This window comes from Schistocerca piceifrons, chromosome 8, assembly GCF_021461385.2.
Source record: "Schistocerca piceifrons isolate TAMUIC-IGC-003096 chromosome 8, iqSchPice1.1, whole genome shotgun sequence".
NCBI classification, from domain to species: domain Eukaryota; kingdom Metazoa; phylum Arthropoda; class Insecta; order Orthoptera; family Acrididae; genus Schistocerca; species Schistocerca piceifrons.
The window spans coordinates 379,507,747-379,529,786 of NC_060145.1; the positions used below are offsets into that span (position 1 = coordinate 379,507,747).

Sequence of the window (22,040 nt, forward strand, 5' to 3'; positions counted from 1 at the left end):
TGTCAGAACGTAGATAATTTAGGAGTGAAGGAGGGAACTCTCTGAGAGTTGAGGCATCACCACAAACACAAGAAAAAATGAAAACTTTGCTAAGGGAGGCACCAAGTTGAGAGACAGGAATGCAGGAGGGAGAGGTAGCAACTGTATGGGATAAGGGTGCAACACACAGGCATTGGAGCCAATGAGTTTATTTAGTGAGCAATGATAATGATGCCAAGGCATGGACTGGGAAGGTGTGAGAGAACAGATGAGGGGGAGACTTTTGGGTACAGCGTGTGGATACAGTGGGTCAGCAGAGATTGAAGTTAGGAGCATAATGGGGGCAATGGATGTGTCGCAAGGATAACTCCCATCTGTTTAGTTCAGAAAAGCTAGTGGAGGGAGGTAGGGTCCAGATAGCACTGGTTCTGAAGCAGTCATTGAACTCAAGTGTACTGCACATAGTGGTTTGTTCTGCCACTTTCATTCATCATTTCTCTCATCTATTTCACATTTTCCTAGCGGCATCCATTCCAACATCCTTCTGACTTCAAATCTGATATACCTCATTCCTCATATGCCTCATCAATCATTACACACAAGTAATTCTCCCTTGAAAGGAAGATATAAAAATGAATCTATGGCACAGCCATGGGTACCCACTTGGCATTCTTCTATGCCAACCTGTTTATAGGCCATCTAGTGGAAATCTTTCTAGCCTCCCAAACTACCAACAGTACCTGCATTTTGATAGCTGTTACCCTTTCTACAACAAAATAATTCTCTCATTTAGCCTTGTGTGTCTGTAGTGACAAGAAGTCCCTTGTCTGTCTACTGAAGGACTCGCTAAGTGCTTCAGATACAGGCACTACCAGCCAAACTTAGATTTCCCATTTCATATCCTCCACACCTCTAATTCTCTCACTACCCCCACGAAACAGCTACAGAGCAGCACACACCTTATCACCCAATATCATCTCTGACTGAAGCAACTGAATTATGCCCTTCGCCAGGGCTTTGACTACCATCATGTCCTTAAATAAGGGGCGTCCAACCCGTAAACCTTCCCAACTTTCCTAAAGAGGTATTCTGCTACCCACTCAACTTACACAACACCCTTGTCCATCCTGAAGCCAATCCTAATCCCTTTCACAGGGTCATATACCGGTGGAAAACCGAAGTGCAACTGTGGGAGGATGATTCTGTAATCCTTTCACTGAACAAACCCAATGTCAGGCCATCACATTTGATTATAAACTGCTTATCTCCACATAAATTTTAAAAATGTATGTATGTACCAAGTCTCCACCTCAACCACTGGACCAATTTCAATCAAACTTGGTACACAAATTACTATCTGAGCAGAATCACTGTGGGGTTTAAAACCACCCACTTATTAAAGGAGTGGGGATGAAAAGGCAATGCAGCTCACAACACATGAAAACCCATACTTTAGTCATCCTGTACTTGAGAATGGGAGCACTTAAGAGACTTGCAACAAACTTTTAGGCATAATTTCAAACCTTTAAGGATGTTTTTCTCACCGACAACCAATGAAAAAATGAAAGAAAACAAGTTTATCACTTATTACATTTTCACTATATACATGCGGTTTTAATGTATCACTTCTTTACTATTAATTGTTTTCTTGACACATGTTGAAGACAGTATTCACATATACTACTGAATGTACCAGAAAAAGTACATCACTGTACAACATGTAGTTCAGGAGATACATTGTTATTAATACTGAGATGCATGAAAAACTAGCACATCATGCAAGATGTTTAAATTTATTACTTTGTTGCTACTAAGTCTATTCCAACACTATTTGCAGACAGTATCCACATCTACCACTGTACGTGCCTACAAAAATATATCACTGTACAACTCAAGTTCAGGAGATATGATGTCAAATGCTGATATGTGTGAGAAACTGCCGCAGCATGCATAACATTTTAATTTCTTACTTCTTTACTACTAATTCTCCTCACAGCACATTTCACAGACATTAGCCAAACATAACAAAGAATGTACCTGTAAAATTGTATCATTGTACGGCACATAGCTCAGAAGATTGATGTGATAAATATTGAGTTTGTTCGAAATGGAACTGCAGGACAAAATTCCCTGGACATACAGGTCAAACATGCGAACACATGTGTGTGAAACGTGTTAAATATATGTGAAGCTGTCAAGACACATGTAAAAAGCTCATCCTACCCTGGAACAATTTCTATCAAATTTGGTACAAACGTTGGTTCCAATCTGGAAAGAAATAATGTCGGGGTAAAAACCACCAGCCTCCTATTGGGGTGACTGTGATAACATGGACAGACAGCAAGAGGGAGGGAGATGGGCACAGATAGCAGGAAGAGGAGGAGATGGACGATAGGAGATGAGTATATGGACATTGACTGGGGACAGGATGACATAGACAGAGAAAAGAAAAAGGAAGAGATGGGCAGAGACAGAGGGAGGAAGAGAGAGGGGGGGAGGTGAAGATTAACAGATAGAGGGCAAGGAAGAAATGGACAGAGAAAAGGAAGAGGAGGAGATGTACATAGAAAGGACAGAGAAAAGGAAGAGGAGGAGATGTACATAGAAAGGACAGAGAAAAGGAAGAGGAGGAGATGGACATAGAAAGGACAGAGAGAGGAGAGAGGAGATGAACAGAGAGAGGGGGGAGGAGATGGGCAGAGAGAGGGGGGAAGAGAAGATAGATAGAGAGAGGGGGGAGGAGAAGATAGACAGAGAGAGAGAGGGGAGGAGATGGACAGAGAGGGGGGCAGGGAGGAGATGGACAGAGGAGGAAGAATGAAACTGACAAAGAGAAGTGAGGAGGAAATTTACAAGGAGAAAGGCAGGTGGAATTAGAATGGGAGAGGAGATGGATAGAGGAGAGGAGAGAGAGGAGGTGGCAGAGGAGATGGGGTGGAGAAGAGGACTAACAGAAGACTGGAATAAAAACATGCTCAGGCAAAGTCAGGTACTCAGCTCTTAAACCACTTAACATCTTTAGGAGCCTGTACACAGATCGAGGGTGGGAGGGAGGGGGGGTAGAAAGGGGGGTGGGGGGGTAGACAGAGTCCACCCAACTAGTGGCAAGTTGAGCAGCAGATATTACATTTTTCTGCGGTATTAATTTCAATGGCGTGTTTTCTGATCTGTCTCACATTTTGCACAGTTGCATCAGCACTTTCAGTCCTCCCTAAAATGGGGCAGGGGGTGAGATATGGTAGGTGGAAGGTCTGGCCATGCATGAAAAAAGTACAAGTTCATTTCATTTGCCACAGGAAAAAAGCTCAGTGTTCCCGCAATGTAAAGGGTATTCTTTCTACTAATTATCTCACGGGGCATAATAATGTAACTGACAAATATCAGGAAAGAGAGTGGACTAACTGGACATAAAAATCTGTAAGAGAGCTGTATTAAAAAAGCAAACAAATGATATTTCACCAACACACAACACCTCCCACAAGGATGCTATGGCAATAGGAAACCTGAAAGATCTGCAGTATGAATTGTTGGAATATTCACCCTATTTACCAGCTATGGCAAGTGCCCTCCGATTTCTACTATTACCACAACCAAGGAAATTAGTGGCTGAAAAACTTTTCAAGTCCAATGTAGAGGCTATGGCAGCTGTAGAGTAGTATTTTGCATATTTTCTGGATTGTAAAATGTAACTTCCATGACTGGAAAAAGGCACTTATTAAAATATTCCTAGCTACTATGCTGTGGTCATATGGATTCACTGTTGAGACCCAATGTTTTGCCCCTTCTGTGGTGGACATCTGCAAGGAGGGGTTCATAGCTTTTTCAAAGGTTCGATACACACCCTGGCTCATTACTTACTGAAGTAAAATTCCATTACCACATGCTCTTGCACAGAGGTGTGATGTCTTGTGTTTTGAGTACAAGTGCAATTGCCCGCTGTCAATTACTGTTGTCTACTATTGCTATCACCCCATGGTGGAAGATTGGTACACATTATCTTAAGCATCGGAATCCACATACCATTTAGTTCCACAGCCCCCCTCCATTCACTTAAAATTTTTATTCTGTTTAGTAATCTCTATGGCTTCTCTGTACAGCCTTTCATAGTTTCCTCTTGTGGCTCCCAGTATTGGAATCTTATCTAATTGAATCTGGTGGTCCCCTGATGGCAAAGCATGTTCTGCACCAGCTGATCTGTCACTTTCTCCCTTTCTATGGTTGTTCTTGTGTTCTTATTTTTTAGCCATCCTGTTAGAAGTACTTCCTTTCAAGGATGTCATAACACTCTTTTTATCTCAATACTCCTAAATATCCATTGTTTTGCAAAACATAGGCAAGATATTCCAGTTCTGCATCTCGCAGCTCTAGTTCACTATGTTCTTTGCTCTACCTGCCAACATTTTTAAAACATGTCACTTTTGTTGTGGGTTCTGTTCGAGCACAGCACGCTGACAGATATGTTCAATTCAATTCTGCTATCACCTAGACTTTATAGATTGCTGAAAGTTCATTAAGAAAATGTTCCACTGGGACCTATAGTAAGTGCCATTGATTCACTCACCCATTGGATTGCCAATTACATGAGGACTTTGTTGTGACCATATGTGGCAAGAAACCCATCCAACTACAGCATAACAGCAGGAACATTTTAATACATGTGAGATCTTCAGCAGTCACACTTCAAGTACTGGATCTGCCTACTAGAAAAACATAAGATACACTGTGATGACATAAAGGGGAATATAACTGCATTTTATCTTAAAAACTCATTCTTCCACCTCAAGGCTGAGAATGTTTTTCCTTGCCTTCACAACAGCATGTGGGAAAGTTGACCTATATGGTCGATGGCTTACTTCTGGGTATACAGCCAAGTCGTTATTTCCATTTTTGTACAATATTTAGATGACAGACCCAGAAATCTTTTCTGGATGCTGTGAGTTATGACGTTATTTGTACTCACTGCCTGGACTCCAATCAGAACTAAAGAAAACAACTGGGTCAGTCCTCAAAATATTGTACATAAATTGCAACAATTCAACTGCATGTCCAGAAGTACACCATTAATCAATTGTGCTCATAAAACCAGAGAGATAACTTTGGCATACAGGAATTCATTCTCAATACCCTTCATCCCTTTCTACATTCTGAATCCAAAATTTACTATAAGGTTATATAATCTTCAATTTGGAATCTGGTGGCAGTTGATGGGGAAATGTTTAGTAATTAACAGCCCACATAGATGGAAGACAATGACAGAAGAATTTGGGAGCAATAATGATCCATAAATCAGTGAAGAGTACAGAACAAGTAGGTACTTCAAGTCGTCTCCATACCCTTCAAACTATCATTCACTTCTTCCATGAAATATCGTGCGAACTGTCAGACATCTGCAACTTGCTGCCATGATATTTTGGTACAGAGACTTTTGGTCCGTCACATGAATACAGACGAAATTGCACTGAGCTCCCATTTTTAAGACCTGCCAGCACGTGCTTGGTGTACCCAGTTGACATTGCCAAGTGGTGTTGACTGAACGTTTCTGCTGCAAGTGCAACATGCCCTCTGTGGTCAAAGTTCACCTCATCGATGTCCGCCCCGGTAGCTGAGTGGTCAGCGTGACAGACTGTCAATCCTAAGGGCCCGGGTTCGATTCCCGGCTGGGTCGGAAATTTTCTCCGCTCAGGGACTGGGTGTTGTGTTGTCCTAATCATCATCATTTCATCCCCATCGACGCGCAGGTCGCCGAAGTGGCGTCAAATCGAAAGACCTGCACCAGGCGAACGGTCTACCCGACGGGAGGCCCTAGCCACACGACATTTGCATTTACCTCATCGATATCAATCATTTACACAAGGTAAAATCACAGAATGATGCCAGTTACATAGAGCACAAAGTTTTTCTATGACAGAATTCCATGCAGAATTTAAATGGAAACTACCGTCCCAATTGATAAGGGATTTAGACAGACTTGTTTCCATTGGTTCATTGATGCTGGAGCTCCTGAAGTTTGATGTATGGGCCACAACTTTTGTTTCAATGAATTTCATCACATGATCAGCAGAATTATAGTGTTCAGTGATAACAAACTTAATGGCTTGGAGGAGGTGAGTATACTGTTGAGGGTTAGTTTCAAGGTCACTTTTTAATATTTTTCTTGGATAACTCGACAACAGTGGGTTATAACAAGAAATTTTCTCAATAAAAAATGAAATTACATTACTTTTCTATATAAAAAAAATGTGCTATTCATTTCTTCACCTAGGATTAACAGTTTTCACTATGCAAGACAGGGAAAAAAATCACATTATCAAAAATGGTGTTTTAATGGTATAAAATTAATGTTTACTGTTAAATGAGGGGGGTTAAGAATAAATATTAACTGTGTATACCACATCTAAGTGCTGGAAAGGTGTATTAAATTGTTTTCTGTGAGTGTGACGGGTGGGAGGCAGGCACAGTGGGGATTAGACACATGAGGAAGACAGGTGCCCAGTAATTTTCCATGACGTGCGTTAACACGAAATGAAATACAGATGAGTCACTAATAACAATAACAGATAAAATTCATATGGACAGACTTCACGTAAATTTCTGTACACTGTTCCGCACAGATAGAGGGGAAAATTGAGTCTTCATCGTCCTATACGGCAACTGTAGAGTTCTTCCGCACTAAGAGTGCAGCTCACTTTTCAGTTAACAGACTGGCTATATCTCCGCTACATTCTCTTTCCTGTGCACTTCTCTTACATGAGCATCTTCACTGAGATTGTGTTTATACAGTTAAGTTATTTTCAGATAATTAAGTGAGTAATTTTTACAATTGTTAAGTGAGCTATTAGGTCGAAAGCTCAACAGCTAGAGTGGTCATCTGTCTACTAAAGTGAAGATCCTGTCCTAAGCCATTGCTTATAGGAACATATTTTACATAAAAGCTCACTTCACAACACGTAAAAACTTCACAAACCGACAGTAGCCCCTATATCAGTGATCGTCAAAACGTTGCTCACGAGATACTAGTAGCTTGAGGGACATGTTTGGTAGCTTTTGTTAGCGCTCAGACTGGCTAACCTGAATTGCTCCATTGTGCTCATGCTCATGACAACTGCTTACCTCTTCCACACAACTGCTACTGTCAATCAAGAATACTACATTGTTGGCCTCATAGTTGATTGTATATGTGTGAGATGATGCATGTTATGTTTTCACGTATGGCATTTGCTAACACACTGATATTAAGCTAGTTTAATTGGATAGATAAAAAAATCTACTCACCAAGTGGTGGCAGAACACACACATAAAAGATAGCTGAAATTGGCAAGCTTTCGTGGCCAGTGGCTCCTTCTTCTGGCAGAAAGGAGGGCTGAAGGGAAAGGAAGAAGGGTGAAGGAAAAGGACCGGAGAGGTCTATAAAAAGGCGTAGATTTTGGTACAGTCACTCAGAACTGCAGGTCAGGGGAGGCTTACGCCACGGGATGAGAAGGAAAGACTGACTGTTGGGGACTGCACTGGACAAGATTTGAAAACCTGAGAGCTTAACGGTGAAAGACAGGGTAATATGCAGACAGAGATGGTGTTTAAACATCATACACGAGTTAATAAGAGTGAAAAGCTAAGTGCATTGCATGTAACAGAGGTGGGAGGGCGGCAATGAAAAATAGACAGGTAAGACAATGAAAAGACATAGGAAACTAAAAAGGAGAGTAGCAAAGAGTAGTTACTGTGAACCACTGCCGAGACAGAAAAAATTAACGTAAATTAAGGCCAGGTGGGTGGCGAGAACCAAGGACATGTTGTAGTGCTAGTTCCCACCTGCGGAGTTCTGAGAAACTGGTGCCTGGGGGATGAATCCAGGAGGCACACTTAGTGAAACAGATGCCAAGGTCACGATCGTCATGTTATAGAGACGCTCTGCAACAGGAGATTGCGAGTTGCCAGCATACACCACTGCCTATGCCCATTCATCCTAACGGATAATTTGGTGGTAGTCATACCGATGTAGGCCGAACAGTGTTAACATAACAGCATATGACGTGTGTTGTTTCACAGGTGGCTCTCCCCTTGATAGTATATATTTTGCCAGATACAGGGCTGCTATAGGTGGCAGTAGGAGGATGCATAGTCCAAGACTTGCATTGGGGTCGGTCAGAGGGGAAGGAGCCATAGGGTAGGGAGATGGGTGCAGAAGAACATAGGGTTTGACAAGAGTACTGCGGGTATTGGAAGGAAGACTGCCTACTATTCTAGGTGTGGTGGGAAAAATTTCAGGCGGAATGGATCTCATTTCGGGCATGATTTCAGGTAGTCATGGCCTTGTCAAAGTAGCTGATTAACACATTCAAGACCAGGATAATAGTGAGTCAACAGTGGTGTGCTCTGAAGCTGTTTTTTGGAGGGATCGCCGGCCGGGGTGGCCGAGCGGTTCTAGGCGCTACAGTCTGGAACCGCGCGACTGCTACGGTCGCAGGTTTGAATCCTGCCTCGGGCATGGATGTGTGTGATGCCCTTAGGTTAGTTAGTTTTAAGTAGTTCTAAGTTCTAGGGGACTGATGACCTCAGAAGTTAAGTCCCATAGTGCTCAGGGCCATTTGAACCATTTGGAGGGATCAGCAGTACCAGGATTGGATGTGATGACCTGGGAAATCTACTTCTTAGCTAGGCTGGTAGGGTAATTACATGCAGTGAATGTTAAGGTGAGAATGGTGGTGTATTGCTATAAAGAGTCTGCATCCAAACAAATACGTTTCCCTCGGATGCCAAGTCTGTATGGGAGGGAACTTTTGACATGGAACGGATGGCAACTGTCAAAATGTAAGTACTGTTGTTTGTTGGTAGGTTTAATGTGGACGGAAGTGTGTAGCTAGCCTTCGGTGAGGATGAGATAAACATCAAGGAAAGTGGCATGGGATTCAGAAATGGACCATGTGTAATTTAATTTGGAGAAGATATTCAGAGATTCAAGGAATTTTAGCAGGTGATCCTCATCCTTGGACCATATGGTAAAGATGTCATCAACGTATCTAAACCAAACCAGGGGCTGAAGACTTCTGCATCCCAGAGATATGCTCTCCAAGCGACCCATGAAAAGATTTGCACAGGAAGAAGCCATCATGGTTCCCATGGCCACACCCCTGATCTGTCTGTATGACTACTCCCTTAAAGGTGAAGTAGTTGTCGGTAAGTAAAAAGTTGATTAACATGACTAGGAAGGATGTCAGAGGTTTGGAATCAGGTGGGCACTGACTGAGGAAACGTTCAGCAGCAGATAGACCATGTACGTGGGGGATATATTGGTACAGATGGAGGTGGCATCAATGGTAACAAGCGTCTTTGTACTATGGGTTTCAGGTGCTGATCAACAAAGGCAGATATACATTCGGTGGGTGCTTTGAAGCCAGCAACAATAGGACGGCCCGGATGATTAGGTTTGTGGATCTTAGGAAGAAACTAAAAGGTGGTGGTGTGTGGTTTGGATGGGGTGAGAAGTTCCATGGACTGAGGCATTAGTCCTTGTGAAGGACCTGAGGTTTTATGGAGGGACTGCAGGGCAGTTTGAATTACAGAGACGGGATCTTGATGGCAGTAGCTGTATGTAGAGGTGTCAGACAGCTGGCATAGACCTTCACTAACATATTCCTTTCAAGTGCTACAGAGGTAGATCCTTTGTCTGCTGGGAGGAGAATATAGAGTTATCAGCTTTAAATGATTATAGAGCCTGGGGTTCTGCAGAGGACAGGTTAGGGGCATGTTGAAGGGATCTGAGAAAGGGTTGCACAGCAATGCTGGATGTCAGGGACTCTTGGAAAGCTTGTAAGGGACACTTTTGTGATAATGGTGGCAGATCAAGTTGAGAGCATGGTCTGAACTGTTCAAGGCAGGGTCCAATGTCAGGTTTCCTGTTGGAAAGGTTTTGGAATGTGGTTGCAAAGTGATATTTCCAATGGATATTACATGTGAAGGAAAGTAGGTCCTTCACCAAAGCAGCATGGTCAAATGCAGGTTTAGGGTGAAAGTGAGATGCTTAGATAGTACAGATAATTCAGTGGGAGAGAGTGCTTTAGATGAGAGGTTAAGGACACTAAACTGTTTTAACTGGTTCTTGTGATTATGGGTTATTCTTGGTCTGGGAGGCAGTGGTGAAGACTATTGGATGTTAAGGAGGTTGGCCAAGCTCTGTCTGTAGGAGAGGACTGATGGTTGAGGGTGTGGCTCTTTCGGAAGTTGCAGAGGGACAGGAAGGGCAATGCCACTGTTCAGGCAGTTTGCTTTTGGAGGTGAAGTCTGGCACGTTGTTGCAGTTTGAAGTTGGCTTAGTGGATGATGCCATTCAAGGAAACGTGAGGGGCAGATAACTGCAGGATTTTGTAGGAGAGAAGTCTGGTAGAGTGTAAATTGGCTGATGAGGCATACAGGTCACAGATTAGCTGGGTAAGAGTAAGAGATTGCTGTATTTGAAACTATAAAAAGAGCCTGGTGTAGTTAGGATTACATCCAGAAACAGGGACTTTCAATGTTAGACATTTTGGAGTAACTCCAAGGGACAAGCAGGTTTCAAGAAACAGAATGTGGGAACTTAGTTTTGATAGTGCAAAAGCATGTTTTCAAAAAGAACAGATGTAATACGAGATGGAATTCATCATGGCAATAGAGGACAGCTTGGAGAGTTAGAAATCTTGGGAGTGGCACAAAAAATAATAAATAAGCTGAGGATGGAAAAAACAGAAAAACATAAGAAAATCAAGGAAAAAAATAAGGAAAAATTCTGAAAAATCAAAAGAATTGTATGAAAATCATTAACAAGAAGTAATGAGTGGGTGATCTATATGATAAGAAAAAAATGATTGGAAAATAAAATGAAAAAAATCGACTGGAAAAGTCATGAAATCTGACAAAATTTTAAAAAACTGGGTAAATAGAAAGTGATAGTCATAGGAGAAAATGTAAACTACTTAGTTTGGTGATTAAAGTGAGGTAAGAGATGGCAACAAAGGTTGATCAGAGTGTTTTGCTGAAAAATGAATGTACAAAAATGTGAAAGAATTATGTATAAACAAAATAAGTGGATGGTGGAAAAGAAAATAGCTGTCAAATTTGGGAATAAATTAGTGAAAGACAATCGGGAGAAGACCACGCAGATATTGGACTGTAAACTGTTACAGGCAAATTCGTAAATAACAGAATTGTTATATGCAAATAAAAATGGACCCATCTACGAGCATGGAAATCAATACTAAGAAAGATGTAAGGACAAAGTGTTGATTAATCTTGGTGAAGAAAAAAGAGCAGATCAGCACGTACAGCAGAAAACAGATGACAGTTTGAACAGGACACATGATAACAAAGACTGACAAGAGGGTTACGTAAGAAGGAATGATGGCCACATGGGCTAATACCACAATGAAAACAATCAATTATTGACAAAATAATTTCAATGAATAGATAAACAATCTACTCACCAAGTAGCGGCAGAATATACTCATAAAAGACAGTTGTGATTGGTAAGCTTTCGGAGCAAGTGGCTCCTTTTTCAGGCAGAAGGGTTGAAGGGGAAGTAAGAGGGATGAAGGAAAAGGACTGGAGACGTCTAGGAAAAGTGGTAGATTTCAGGAAAGTCACCCAGAGCTGCGAGTCAGGGGAGACTCGCCACACAGCGTGAGAAGGAAAGACTGATTGTTGAGGACTGCTCATCTGATGCGGGAGGGGATCTCAGCCGACGTGAATACAAACATTTTGCATGTTTGAGACAAACCCTTGACAAGCAAGACACTTTCAAGCCTTCTTATAAATGCAAACAATATGTTGAAATTCTTTCAGATTTGAGAAGCCAACTCAACAAACCATTCCAAGATATAAAAAGCATTTCAGCTATTGCACAGTTTATCAAATTGGCTTTTGTAGACGCTGATGCTGAAGAGTTCTTTACTCGTCTCATGGAGTATTTCCATTTTCAAGAAGACAATGCTGCAGTGAAGCTGGAACTGAAGTTGGTAAGGCTGATAAAAGAATCTATTCTTACGTTTGTAATTTATTACTATCTGCACTTCAATTTCTTTTTTATATACGACTGAATTTCAATTTCTTTTTATTATATACAGTTTAATTAAAAATCATTTCATATTTACTAGAAATATAAGTTTAAAGGCAATATACAAATGTAATATTTTTTTAAAGAAGTTTTTATTTCTGTCTTATATATACTCACAACAGGACTTAAAAATGGTATGGTAGCTCAGAAGCTTCGTAAGTTTGGTGACCACTGTCCTATACAAACACAAACGCAGTAAAGTTATTTTGTCTACTCACATAAGAGGTTTGTACAGGAAATACTGGCTATGTATAGTCTGTCTGTAAACTGCAAAAGGGAGCAGCACTCGTAGAGGAAGGTGCCTCTTCCAGAAGAATGCTACAGCTGCCATACAGGATGACTAAAAATCAATTTCACTCTCTATCAGTGTAGAACAGTATACTGAGATTTCCACAGAATTTGCCCATGTTGTTTCTTGCAATAGCATTGTTAGTGATACATACCTGTATTCCACACAGTGTTAAACCACTTTGTGGAAAAGCAACACACACTGGCATGCCTGCGCACTGTGTTGCTAGTGATTCGTAACGCATGCTGTGAAATGTTCAGTATAACTATGTTAAGCACTCTGTAGTTTCTTCTTTTAACAGAATGAGCAAAGAGAGAGGGACCTCACCTGACTTCAGTTTGCAGACCTACATATAAGGGAAATGCTTGACCACCACATTCTGAATGCCTGCCTTCCCCCACGTATCTACTGTCTACTACGTATGTTTCCACAAAAATAGGCAGACTATCAAGAAGAAATAAGATTAAAGCAATCTTTCGTCCTCCTTCCAAACTCTCGACACTTTTGGGATCTCTGAAATGCAACCGAACTGAACAAGGCAGGTATTCACAGGATTCCATGCGAACACACTACATCATAAGTAGGGCACACGACACATATGAGTACACTGTACAGGATTGCATTGTGGAACATCAACAGCATAGACACCTCTTCCAAGAAAGTGAGTTCACTATCACCAAACACTGTATTATTATGGTCATTTGATAGAATACAATGAAACAAAAATTACTGCCCATACATCAAACTTTCGGAGTTCCGTTATTAACGAATCAGTGGGTATATGACTGTCTGAGCCTCTTCTCAATTGAGGTAGTGGCTTTCAGTTAAATTCTACATGTAATCCTGTGAAAGAGAACTTCATGCTCTTCGTAGTTGGCATCATTCTGTGATTTTACCATGTGAAGATGACTGATCCAATTTCAGTGAGGAAAGCTTTCAACATGGAGGTCACGTAGCATATACACTCACACAGCCCATGTGCTATGACAACTGTGTACGTCAAGCATGTGCTGGCAGTGTCTTCAAAATGAGAGTTCACTGCATTTTCATCTGTATTCATGTGAAGATCATCAGAAGACTCTGCACTGCAATACCATGGCAGCAAGTTGCAGAAATCCAATAGTTTGCTGAAAGAACCTGTACACTGTGGAAGTTTCACATTTGATATCATTCACTTACCACTGTTTCCATCCACACCTCATTTTTTACTTCTGACCATACAAACTAATATTTAAATGGGTGATTTTCATTGGTCACTTTGCACTTAATTTACAGCTGCTCTTTAAGAATGCATAATACTATTCTAACACTCCCCCGTGCCAGAGAGAGAGAGAGAGAGAGAGAGAGAGAGAGAGAGAGAGAGGAGCCATTGTTACTCCTTGACATATGACACAACACTAAACACATGTAAATAATTTGTGAGTACATCTAAAAACAGTTTTGTTCAAAGTAGCATATTTTGAACTTACCAAATGCATCAAGGAACACCCTAAGAACTTTTCCCATCACTGAAGTATTGTTCAGCTTCTCTACACAACTCTTTGCTGACTTAACAGACTCAAACACGACACGTGCTAAACCAAGGTGTTTGTTCGTGACAGGGTGGTAGTAGATGAACAATTCTTCCACAACGCCAAATTTCTGCACCTGCATTAAACACAATGAAAGAAGGCATGTTGATGCAATCATACAAAACAAATATAAATAGAAAAATGTTTCTCCTTAAAGAAATTAAGTAATCAATTTGCGAGTAGATACAAGGACAGTTGAAACATTTATCTCCTATTTTAGAGGTCTTTCTTCCATTTTTAACATTATTCGAAACCGACTTTTCTCCTACTTTATTTATGGTTGGAGGCAGGGGATGCAGGTACTAGAGAGATCGAGTTTTCTACCACGCTGACAATATGACAGGGGAAATAGTAATGGATGTGTAGCCTGCACCTTGTTTACACACAGCTGCCAATAAGTAAAATGTTACCAGAGTTTTTAACTTTATACACACAAAATTTAAACTCTCCTCTGGTGAAATAAAAGCTGATTTACGTTAAAAATGAAAGTCAATTTACAATGAGCTAGAATGTATACATCTGCAATCATACACTCTGATATTCAACAATGAGGTTGTGGCTGATATTATGCTGTCATTTTATTTGGCCCCAGGGATATGTGGCACCGATGCAGATACACTATTTCCCACAGACTTCCATCAATTCATGGCTAGACAGGCGGCAGAGGAAAAAGTGCACAGACTGAACAAGCACTATTTGTAACATTTCCCATGTTTTCCAATGCTACAATTACACTCCTGGAAATGGAAAAAAGAACACATTGACAACGGTGTGTCAGACCCACCATACTTGCTCCGGACACTGCGAGAGGGCTGTACAAGCAATGATCACATGCACGGCACAGCGGACACACCAGGAACCGCGGTGTTGGCCATCGAATGGCGCTAGCTGCGCAGCATTTGTGCACCGCCGCCGTCAGTGTCAGCCAGTTTGCCGTGGCATACGGAGCTCCATCGCAGTCTTTAACACTGGTAGCATGCCGCGACAGCGTGGACGCGAACCGTATGTGCAGTTGACAGACTTTGAGCGAGGGCGTATAGTGGGCATGCGGGAGGCCGGGTGGACGTACCGCCGAATTGCTCAACACGTGGGGCGTGAGGTCTCCACAGTACATCGATGTTGTCGCCAGTGGTCGGCGGAAGGTGCACGTGCCCGTCGACCTGGGACCGGACTGCAGCGACGCACGGATGCACGCCAAGACCGTAGGATCCTACGCAGTGCCATAGGGGACCGCACCGCCACTTCCCAGCAAATTAGGGACACTGTTGCTCCTGGGGTATCGGCGAGGACCATTCGCAACCGTCTCCATGAAGCTGGGCTACGGTCCCGCACACCGTTAGGCCGTCTTCCGCTCACGCCCCAACATCGTGCAGCCCGCCTCCAGTGGTGTCGCGACAGGCATGAATGGAGGGACGAATGGAGACGTGTCGTCTTCAGTGATGAGAGTCGCTTCTGCCTTGGTGCCAACGATGGTCGTATGCGTGTTTGGCGCCGTGCAGGTGAGCGCCACAATCAGGACTGCATACGACCGAGGCACACAGGGCCAACACCCGGCATCATGGTGTGGGGAGCAATCTCCTACACTGGCCGTACACCACTGGTGATCGTCGAGGGGACACTGAATAGTGCACGGTACATCCAAACCGTCATCGAACCCATCGTTCTACCATTCCTAGACCGGCAAGGGAACTTGCTGTTCCAACAGGACAATGCACGTCCGCATGTATCCCGTGCCACCCAACGTGCTCTAGAAGGTGTAAGTCAACTACCCTGGCCAGCAAGATCTCCGGATCTGTCCCCCATTGAGCGTGTTTGGGACTGGATGAAGCGTCGTCTCACGCGGTCTGCACTTCCAGCACGAACGCTGGTCCAACTGAGGCGCCAGGTGGAAATGGCATGGCAAGCCGTTCCACAGGACTACATCCAGCATCTCTACGATCGTCTCCATGGGAGAATAGCAGCCTGCATTGCTGCGAAAGGTGGATATACACTGTACTAGTGCCGACATTGTGCATGCTCTGTTGCCTGTGTCTATGTGCCTGTGGTTCTGTCAGTGTGATCATGTGATGTATCTGACCCCAGGAATGTGTCAATAAAGTTTCCCCTTCCTGGGACAATGAATTCACGGTGTTCTTATTTCAATTTCCAGGAGTGTATTTACGAATAGATATAAGAATCATCCTATTACTAAAGCAACTGCATACCATGTGTTTATATTCCCATTGTGTCAACTGAATACATATTTTAAGACAAAGTCTGGAAACCAAGACAGCATTTATTATAACCAAATCCAAGAGAAAATAGTTCCTGAAACTGGTTATTTTTTTAACTGGAGGATCAAAACAAACCTTTAATTTTGAAATACAGGAATTTAGTACCAGTGTGGTGTGTCTTCTGGTAAAAAGAATAGCACAATATAAATACTTCCAAAACGCATGCCCAAGACAACAGAAACATATGAATGCAGCAATTTTTATGTAGCTTTTTCTATCATGAAACCTGCAGAAAGGATGTGTTTATGCTACCACCTCACTGCTCACTGACATGACCATATCAGCTCATTTAACCTGCACCATCACTGCTTTCCCCACTACTTGCTATGATCCTCGCGACAGAGTGATATCAAGCTAGATTGTGTTTCGCACTGCGACATCGCCACATGTCCTGAAACTTTATCTGTGATTGCCTGCTTCAAGGCCACTCCAGCAATGCCATGTTTCACTCTACTGCCATTCTGCTCGCTATGTCAACAGCCGCATGGTAATTACTCACAGCGAGCAGCAAGGCTACAGCATAAATATACCTCGAGGAAGACTTGTTCTTTGCCCTTTCCATCTTTTTCATTTTTCATAAAGGTTAAATATCTTTGCATTATGAGGATATTATATATGTCCAAAAGCTGCTGTCCAGATATATCGAGAATGTTTCTCACTTACTATTAAAATTCAAAATATAGTTGGCACACAGCTTACAGCCAATTAACAACACACAACTATCCACACACTACACACCAATGTGTCTGACAACTGGCACTCCCTAAAGCGCATAAAAAAAGCACGTCACTAAATGCACATTTTTTTGCTTAGCTGTCCCTGACTGAAAAGTGGTGCAGACTGACTCCAGTGCGCAGACATTACACTTAATTGTAAGTCATTTCAGTATCTATAACTAGTCTTTATTGTGCTTCAGAAATCATTCCTTTAAAAGAGGAAAATGGTCAACCAGGTGTTCAGCATTTACTGGCAGTGGATCCCATAGCTCTGTCGATTATATGTTGGACAATTTGAAGTGAAATCATCCCTTATTTTATTTTCACATTATGTTGCATGGCAGAGGGTACCTGGTGCCCACTACTAGTCATTTCCTTTCCTGTTCTTCCCACAAACAGAGAGAGGGAAGTCCATATGCTTCCATACGAGCTCTAAATTCTCTTATCTTCGTGGCCCTTAAGCAAAATGTACACTAATGGCAGTAAAAACGTTCTGCAGTCAGCTTTAAATGATTGTTCCATAAACTTTCTCAACTGTGTTTCCCAACGAGAATGCCGCCTTCCCTCCAGGGTTTCCCATTTCAGTCCACAAAGCATCTCCATAATACTTGCATGTTGATCGAACCTACCAGTAACAAATCAAGTGATTCACCTCTAAATTTCCTCAATGACTTTCTTTAACCTGATCTGATGGGGGTCCCAAATGTAACGTAATTCTGAATATTGTGTTCAATTGCATTGTTTTCTTCTGCTAATCAATAGAAATTTACAAAACAACACTACAACAGCAAGCAGGTCAGTGCAAAAGAAAAGGCTTGATGTCAATATTGGTCACGTTATTATAAAAGATGGAGACCAATATTGGTAGGAAATGAGAACAGCAGATATATAAAAATGCAAAAATGAGCAATTCTCATCATGTGTACAGCTTTGCCATAATGCCCCTTGCTTCCTTCATCTTACTTTCTAAAGATTGTAATTAATTTGAGTTACTGTTTTAATACTGCTCACAATTTTGGCCACTTAAATCATTCTTAGGAAATAAGTCCTACGGCTATTAGCACCACAGTATTTGCTGATTGTCCTGTGGTGTATGGTAAGGTGTCGAAGGTGAGTAACTGCAGGAAGGTACAAAACAATTTAGACAAAATGGTGTGATGAATGGCAGCTAGCTCTAAATGAGGAAAAATGTAAGTAGATGAGGATGATGATGATGATGATGATGATGATGACGATGATGATCGGTTTGTGGGGCGCTCAACTGTGCGGTTATCAGCACCCATACAAACTCCCAATTTTGACGCAGTCCAAATTTTACACAGTCCAATCTAGCCACTGTCACGAATAATGATGATGATGATGATGATGATGATGATGACGACGACGACAACATAAACACCCACTCCTCTGACAGAGAAAAATCCTCAACCCGGCCTGGAATCGAACCCAGGACCCTGTGATCCAGAGGAATACCACAAGCTGCGGACAATGATGAGGATGAGTAGGAAGAACAAACTGTAATGTTCAGATAGTGTAATACTAGTGTCCTGCTTGACATAGTCAAGTTATTTAAATATCTGGGCATAACACTGCAAAGTGGTACGAAATGGAACGAGCATGTGAGAACAGTGGTAGGGAAGGTGAATGGTCGACTTCCGTTTACTGGGAAAATTTTAAGAAAGAGTGTTTCACCTGTAAAGGGAACTGCATATAGGACACTGGTACTGCTGAAGTGTTTGGGATCCATACCAGATTGGATTGAAGGAAGACATCGAAGCAGTTCAGAGGTGGGCTGCTAGATTTGTTACTGTAGGTTTGAACAATGTGTTATAGAGATGCTTAGGGAACTCTAATGGGAATCCCTGAAGGCAGGGGGCATTCTTTTCGAGAAACACTATTGAGAAAATTTAGAGATCTAGCATTTGAAGCTGACTGCTGAACGATTCTACGACATACGTTGTGCCTAAGGACCATAAAAGATAAGATATAAAAAATTAGGGCTCATATGGATGCATACAGACAGTTGTTTTTCCCTCATTCTATTTACAAATAGATCAGGAAGGGAAAAGACTACTAGTGGTACAGAGAACCCTTTGCCATGCACCATTCCATGGCTTGCAGAGTATCGATGTAGATGTAAATTAAACTGTTTTGTGAAATATAAATAAGTGTTATATGCATACATGATATTTCAGTTTATTAAATAATTGCTTTAATTACCAAATGTAACTTAACAAGAAAAAATTCTGCTTAATAATTTTCTTTTCATCTTCCAAACACTCAAAAATTTGTGTTTGGCTAATAGCACAGAAATTAGAAGAATACTAATCTAGCCAGAAAATAACACCAATAATAACGATAACAGTAATAATAACAGATATGACATACTTTTTAGCCTCTATGGAATCCCTACTTTGTCCCTTTTCTCCATATTTTTTATTCTATGAAAAACATACAATGGCAGTAGAACATACCGCAGCCTCACTAACTGAACCGTACATTCTGTTCAGTATGTAAGTCTGGCAAAGCCGATAACAGTATCTTTATCTGGCTGAATGGTCACAGCGATTTTGTAGTCCCCAGTCCAAAGGCTGCAGCTATCCACACTAGACTATCCTGTGCCAGTTTCTTCGTCTCTGCACAATTACTGCAACCAACATCTATTTGCACTTGTTAACTGAGATCAAACCATGATCTCCCTCTACTAAGCCCACCGCCCCGACTCCCGAAAACCTGACACCCCCCCCCCCCCTCCATCCATCCATATTCTCTCTTTCCTCCATTATCACACTGACTCTTCCCTAATGCTTCAGAATGTGTCCTGTCAACCAAAGCCTTCTTTTAGTGTGCCTCACAACTCAATTCAATTCAGTATCTCCTCTTTAGCTATTTTATCTAATCTTCTACATTTCTGTGAAGCGCCCCATTTCAAAAGCTTTTTGTCTGAACAGTTACCATCTATGTTTCACTTCCGTACAAGGCTACACTCCAGACAAATACCTTCACAAAAGACCTCTGAACATTTAAATTTATATTCAGTGTTAATAAATTTCTGTTTTCCAGTAATGCTTTTCTTGCTACTGCCACATTGCATATTATATATCCTTTTTATTTCAGCCACCATTATTTATTTTGCTGCCCAAATGTCGAAACCCATCTGCTACTTTTAGTGTATCATTTATAACTACCTCAGCATTGCCCAATTTTATTTGACTACAATTACCATTGTTCTATTTTTGTCAATGTTCCTCTAGTAAAGCCTGGCATATAGCATATTATCATATTGCATTGTTTGTCACAACATGTGGTACGTGTGCTTTGTTGTGGTCCACAATATTTGTTGTTCTTACTGAGATACACTGATGCTATGGTGTTAATCTTTGGTGCACTAGTACAGTTGTCACAAAACCAGCTAAGTTTTAATCTACATCTGTGATTTATATAATTTGGGTAGCAGTGTCACTGTGGAAAAAAAGAGAGGGTTGATCATACCAAATTTCAGTGTATATCTATGTGAATACATGTACACAAAATCAAACACTGGAAAATCCTTAGGGAGTAGCAATCTATTCATTTCCATTGTAGAATAAGTGTATATTTTCTTAGGCTTTAAGTTACAAGTGTTGCACATAACATATATCACAGTAAATAGGTGGTTGTGAATTAGTTACTGTAGCGTATATTATACCGATCAATGGGAGTTCATACTCTCACCATTTATTGTATATTTTTGCTATCTGACTTTGTTATGCGAATTTTAGTGACCATGAATCGAAGGAAAACACAACTCAAATAGTTTCAGGAAATCAGTCTCTTATATCAGGTTTTTCTGTTATCATAATAGAAATGTCTTTGTTAGGCATTAATGACTTCAGTTCTTAAAGGAAACTCATAATACATGTGGAAAAATAGATCTAGAAAATTAAGAGAGAATAATCAAACTTAGTTTAAAGTTATTTGTTTACTGTTCTCTACAACAACGCAGCCTCACTATGAATGCTTTTCTCAGGAATGGGACGAGTTATTTGCTGTTCGAAAACAGCTGGAAATCTTCCTAACTATTACCACACAACTAGAAGCTGGTTTGACTGAGTGCATTGTGAGGGCTATCAAGACACAAGTACCGCAGGTACCTAAAGTACCTCAAGTAATATCCTCTCTCATATATACTCTCCTTAACACTCGACAACTTGACTGTGAGTAGGACATCAGTGGCACGTATAGAGGTCCTGTAGAGGGGAAACAACAACAAAGGCAAACTCAAGGTTACACCCAATCCTCCAATCAATGATTTCATAACTGAATCTGAGCCAATGATACTCATTTCACCTGTCAGGAAACATGCTTTCTTCCACATCAAAGAGAGGCAAACACAAAAGGCAAGGTGTCTATTAATCGCCAGCAGTTCAAACATAAGGCAAATAATAGTATCCCTTACAGAAGTGGCAGCAAGTAATACGAAGGATCACCATGTCCACTCAATATGTGTATCAGGAGGCCTCAGTCAGCAGGTTGAAGTGGCTGTTCCAGCAGCCACTGACAGAACATGTTGCCAGTCAGCTAAAGAATGTGGTACACACTGGAACAAATGATGCCTGTCATCTGGGCTTCAAGATCATACTTGACTGATTTCAGTGACTAGCAGAAAAAATTGAAAAGATCAATCTTGATAATGCAGTTCAAACAAAGCTCATAGCTTACAGCAATAACCCCAGAACTGGTCATCTAGTTCAGAGTCAAGAGGAAGCCTGAATCAAAGACTTCGAAGATTCAGTGACAAGCTCCACAGGGTGGAGAATTGTAGGGTCCTCTGAATGGGTCAAATATGTACTACACATCAGATGCTGTTCACCAGGTAGCTGACTGTGTGTGAGGGCACATAGGTTGGGCAACTCTCCAGCCAGCCCAAGTAACAATAGTTTAAAGAGACCCCAAGATCCAAAGAAATGCATCCCGTAGGTAAGAGTATTACAGTCCAAGTGATCAACTGTCAAAACACTCACAACAAAGTGCCAGTGTTTGAAGTTCCCTTAAAAAGTAATGGAGCTCTTACAATACGAGGCATAGAAAGTTGGCTAAAACCACAAATTGGTGGCAGTGAGATTTTTATAGAAAATTTAAGTTTATTTC

General features: G+C 41.4%; 1 protein-coding gene across 1 annotated transcript in view; it reads right to left on the reverse strand.

The window, feature by feature from the left end:
* The window catches only part of LOC124711430 (histone-lysine N-methyltransferase SETD1B), a 173,689-nt gene that overhangs the window by 89,008 nt on the left and 62,641 nt on the right, over positions 1 to 22,040 (reverse strand). Inside the window, exon 4 of the mRNA XM_047241499.1 lies at positions 13,820 to 13,997. Coding sequence (XP_047097455.1) covers positions 13,820 to 13,997 — 178 coding nt within the window. The remainder of the gene's footprint in view (positions 1 to 13,819; positions 13,998 to 22,040) is intronic.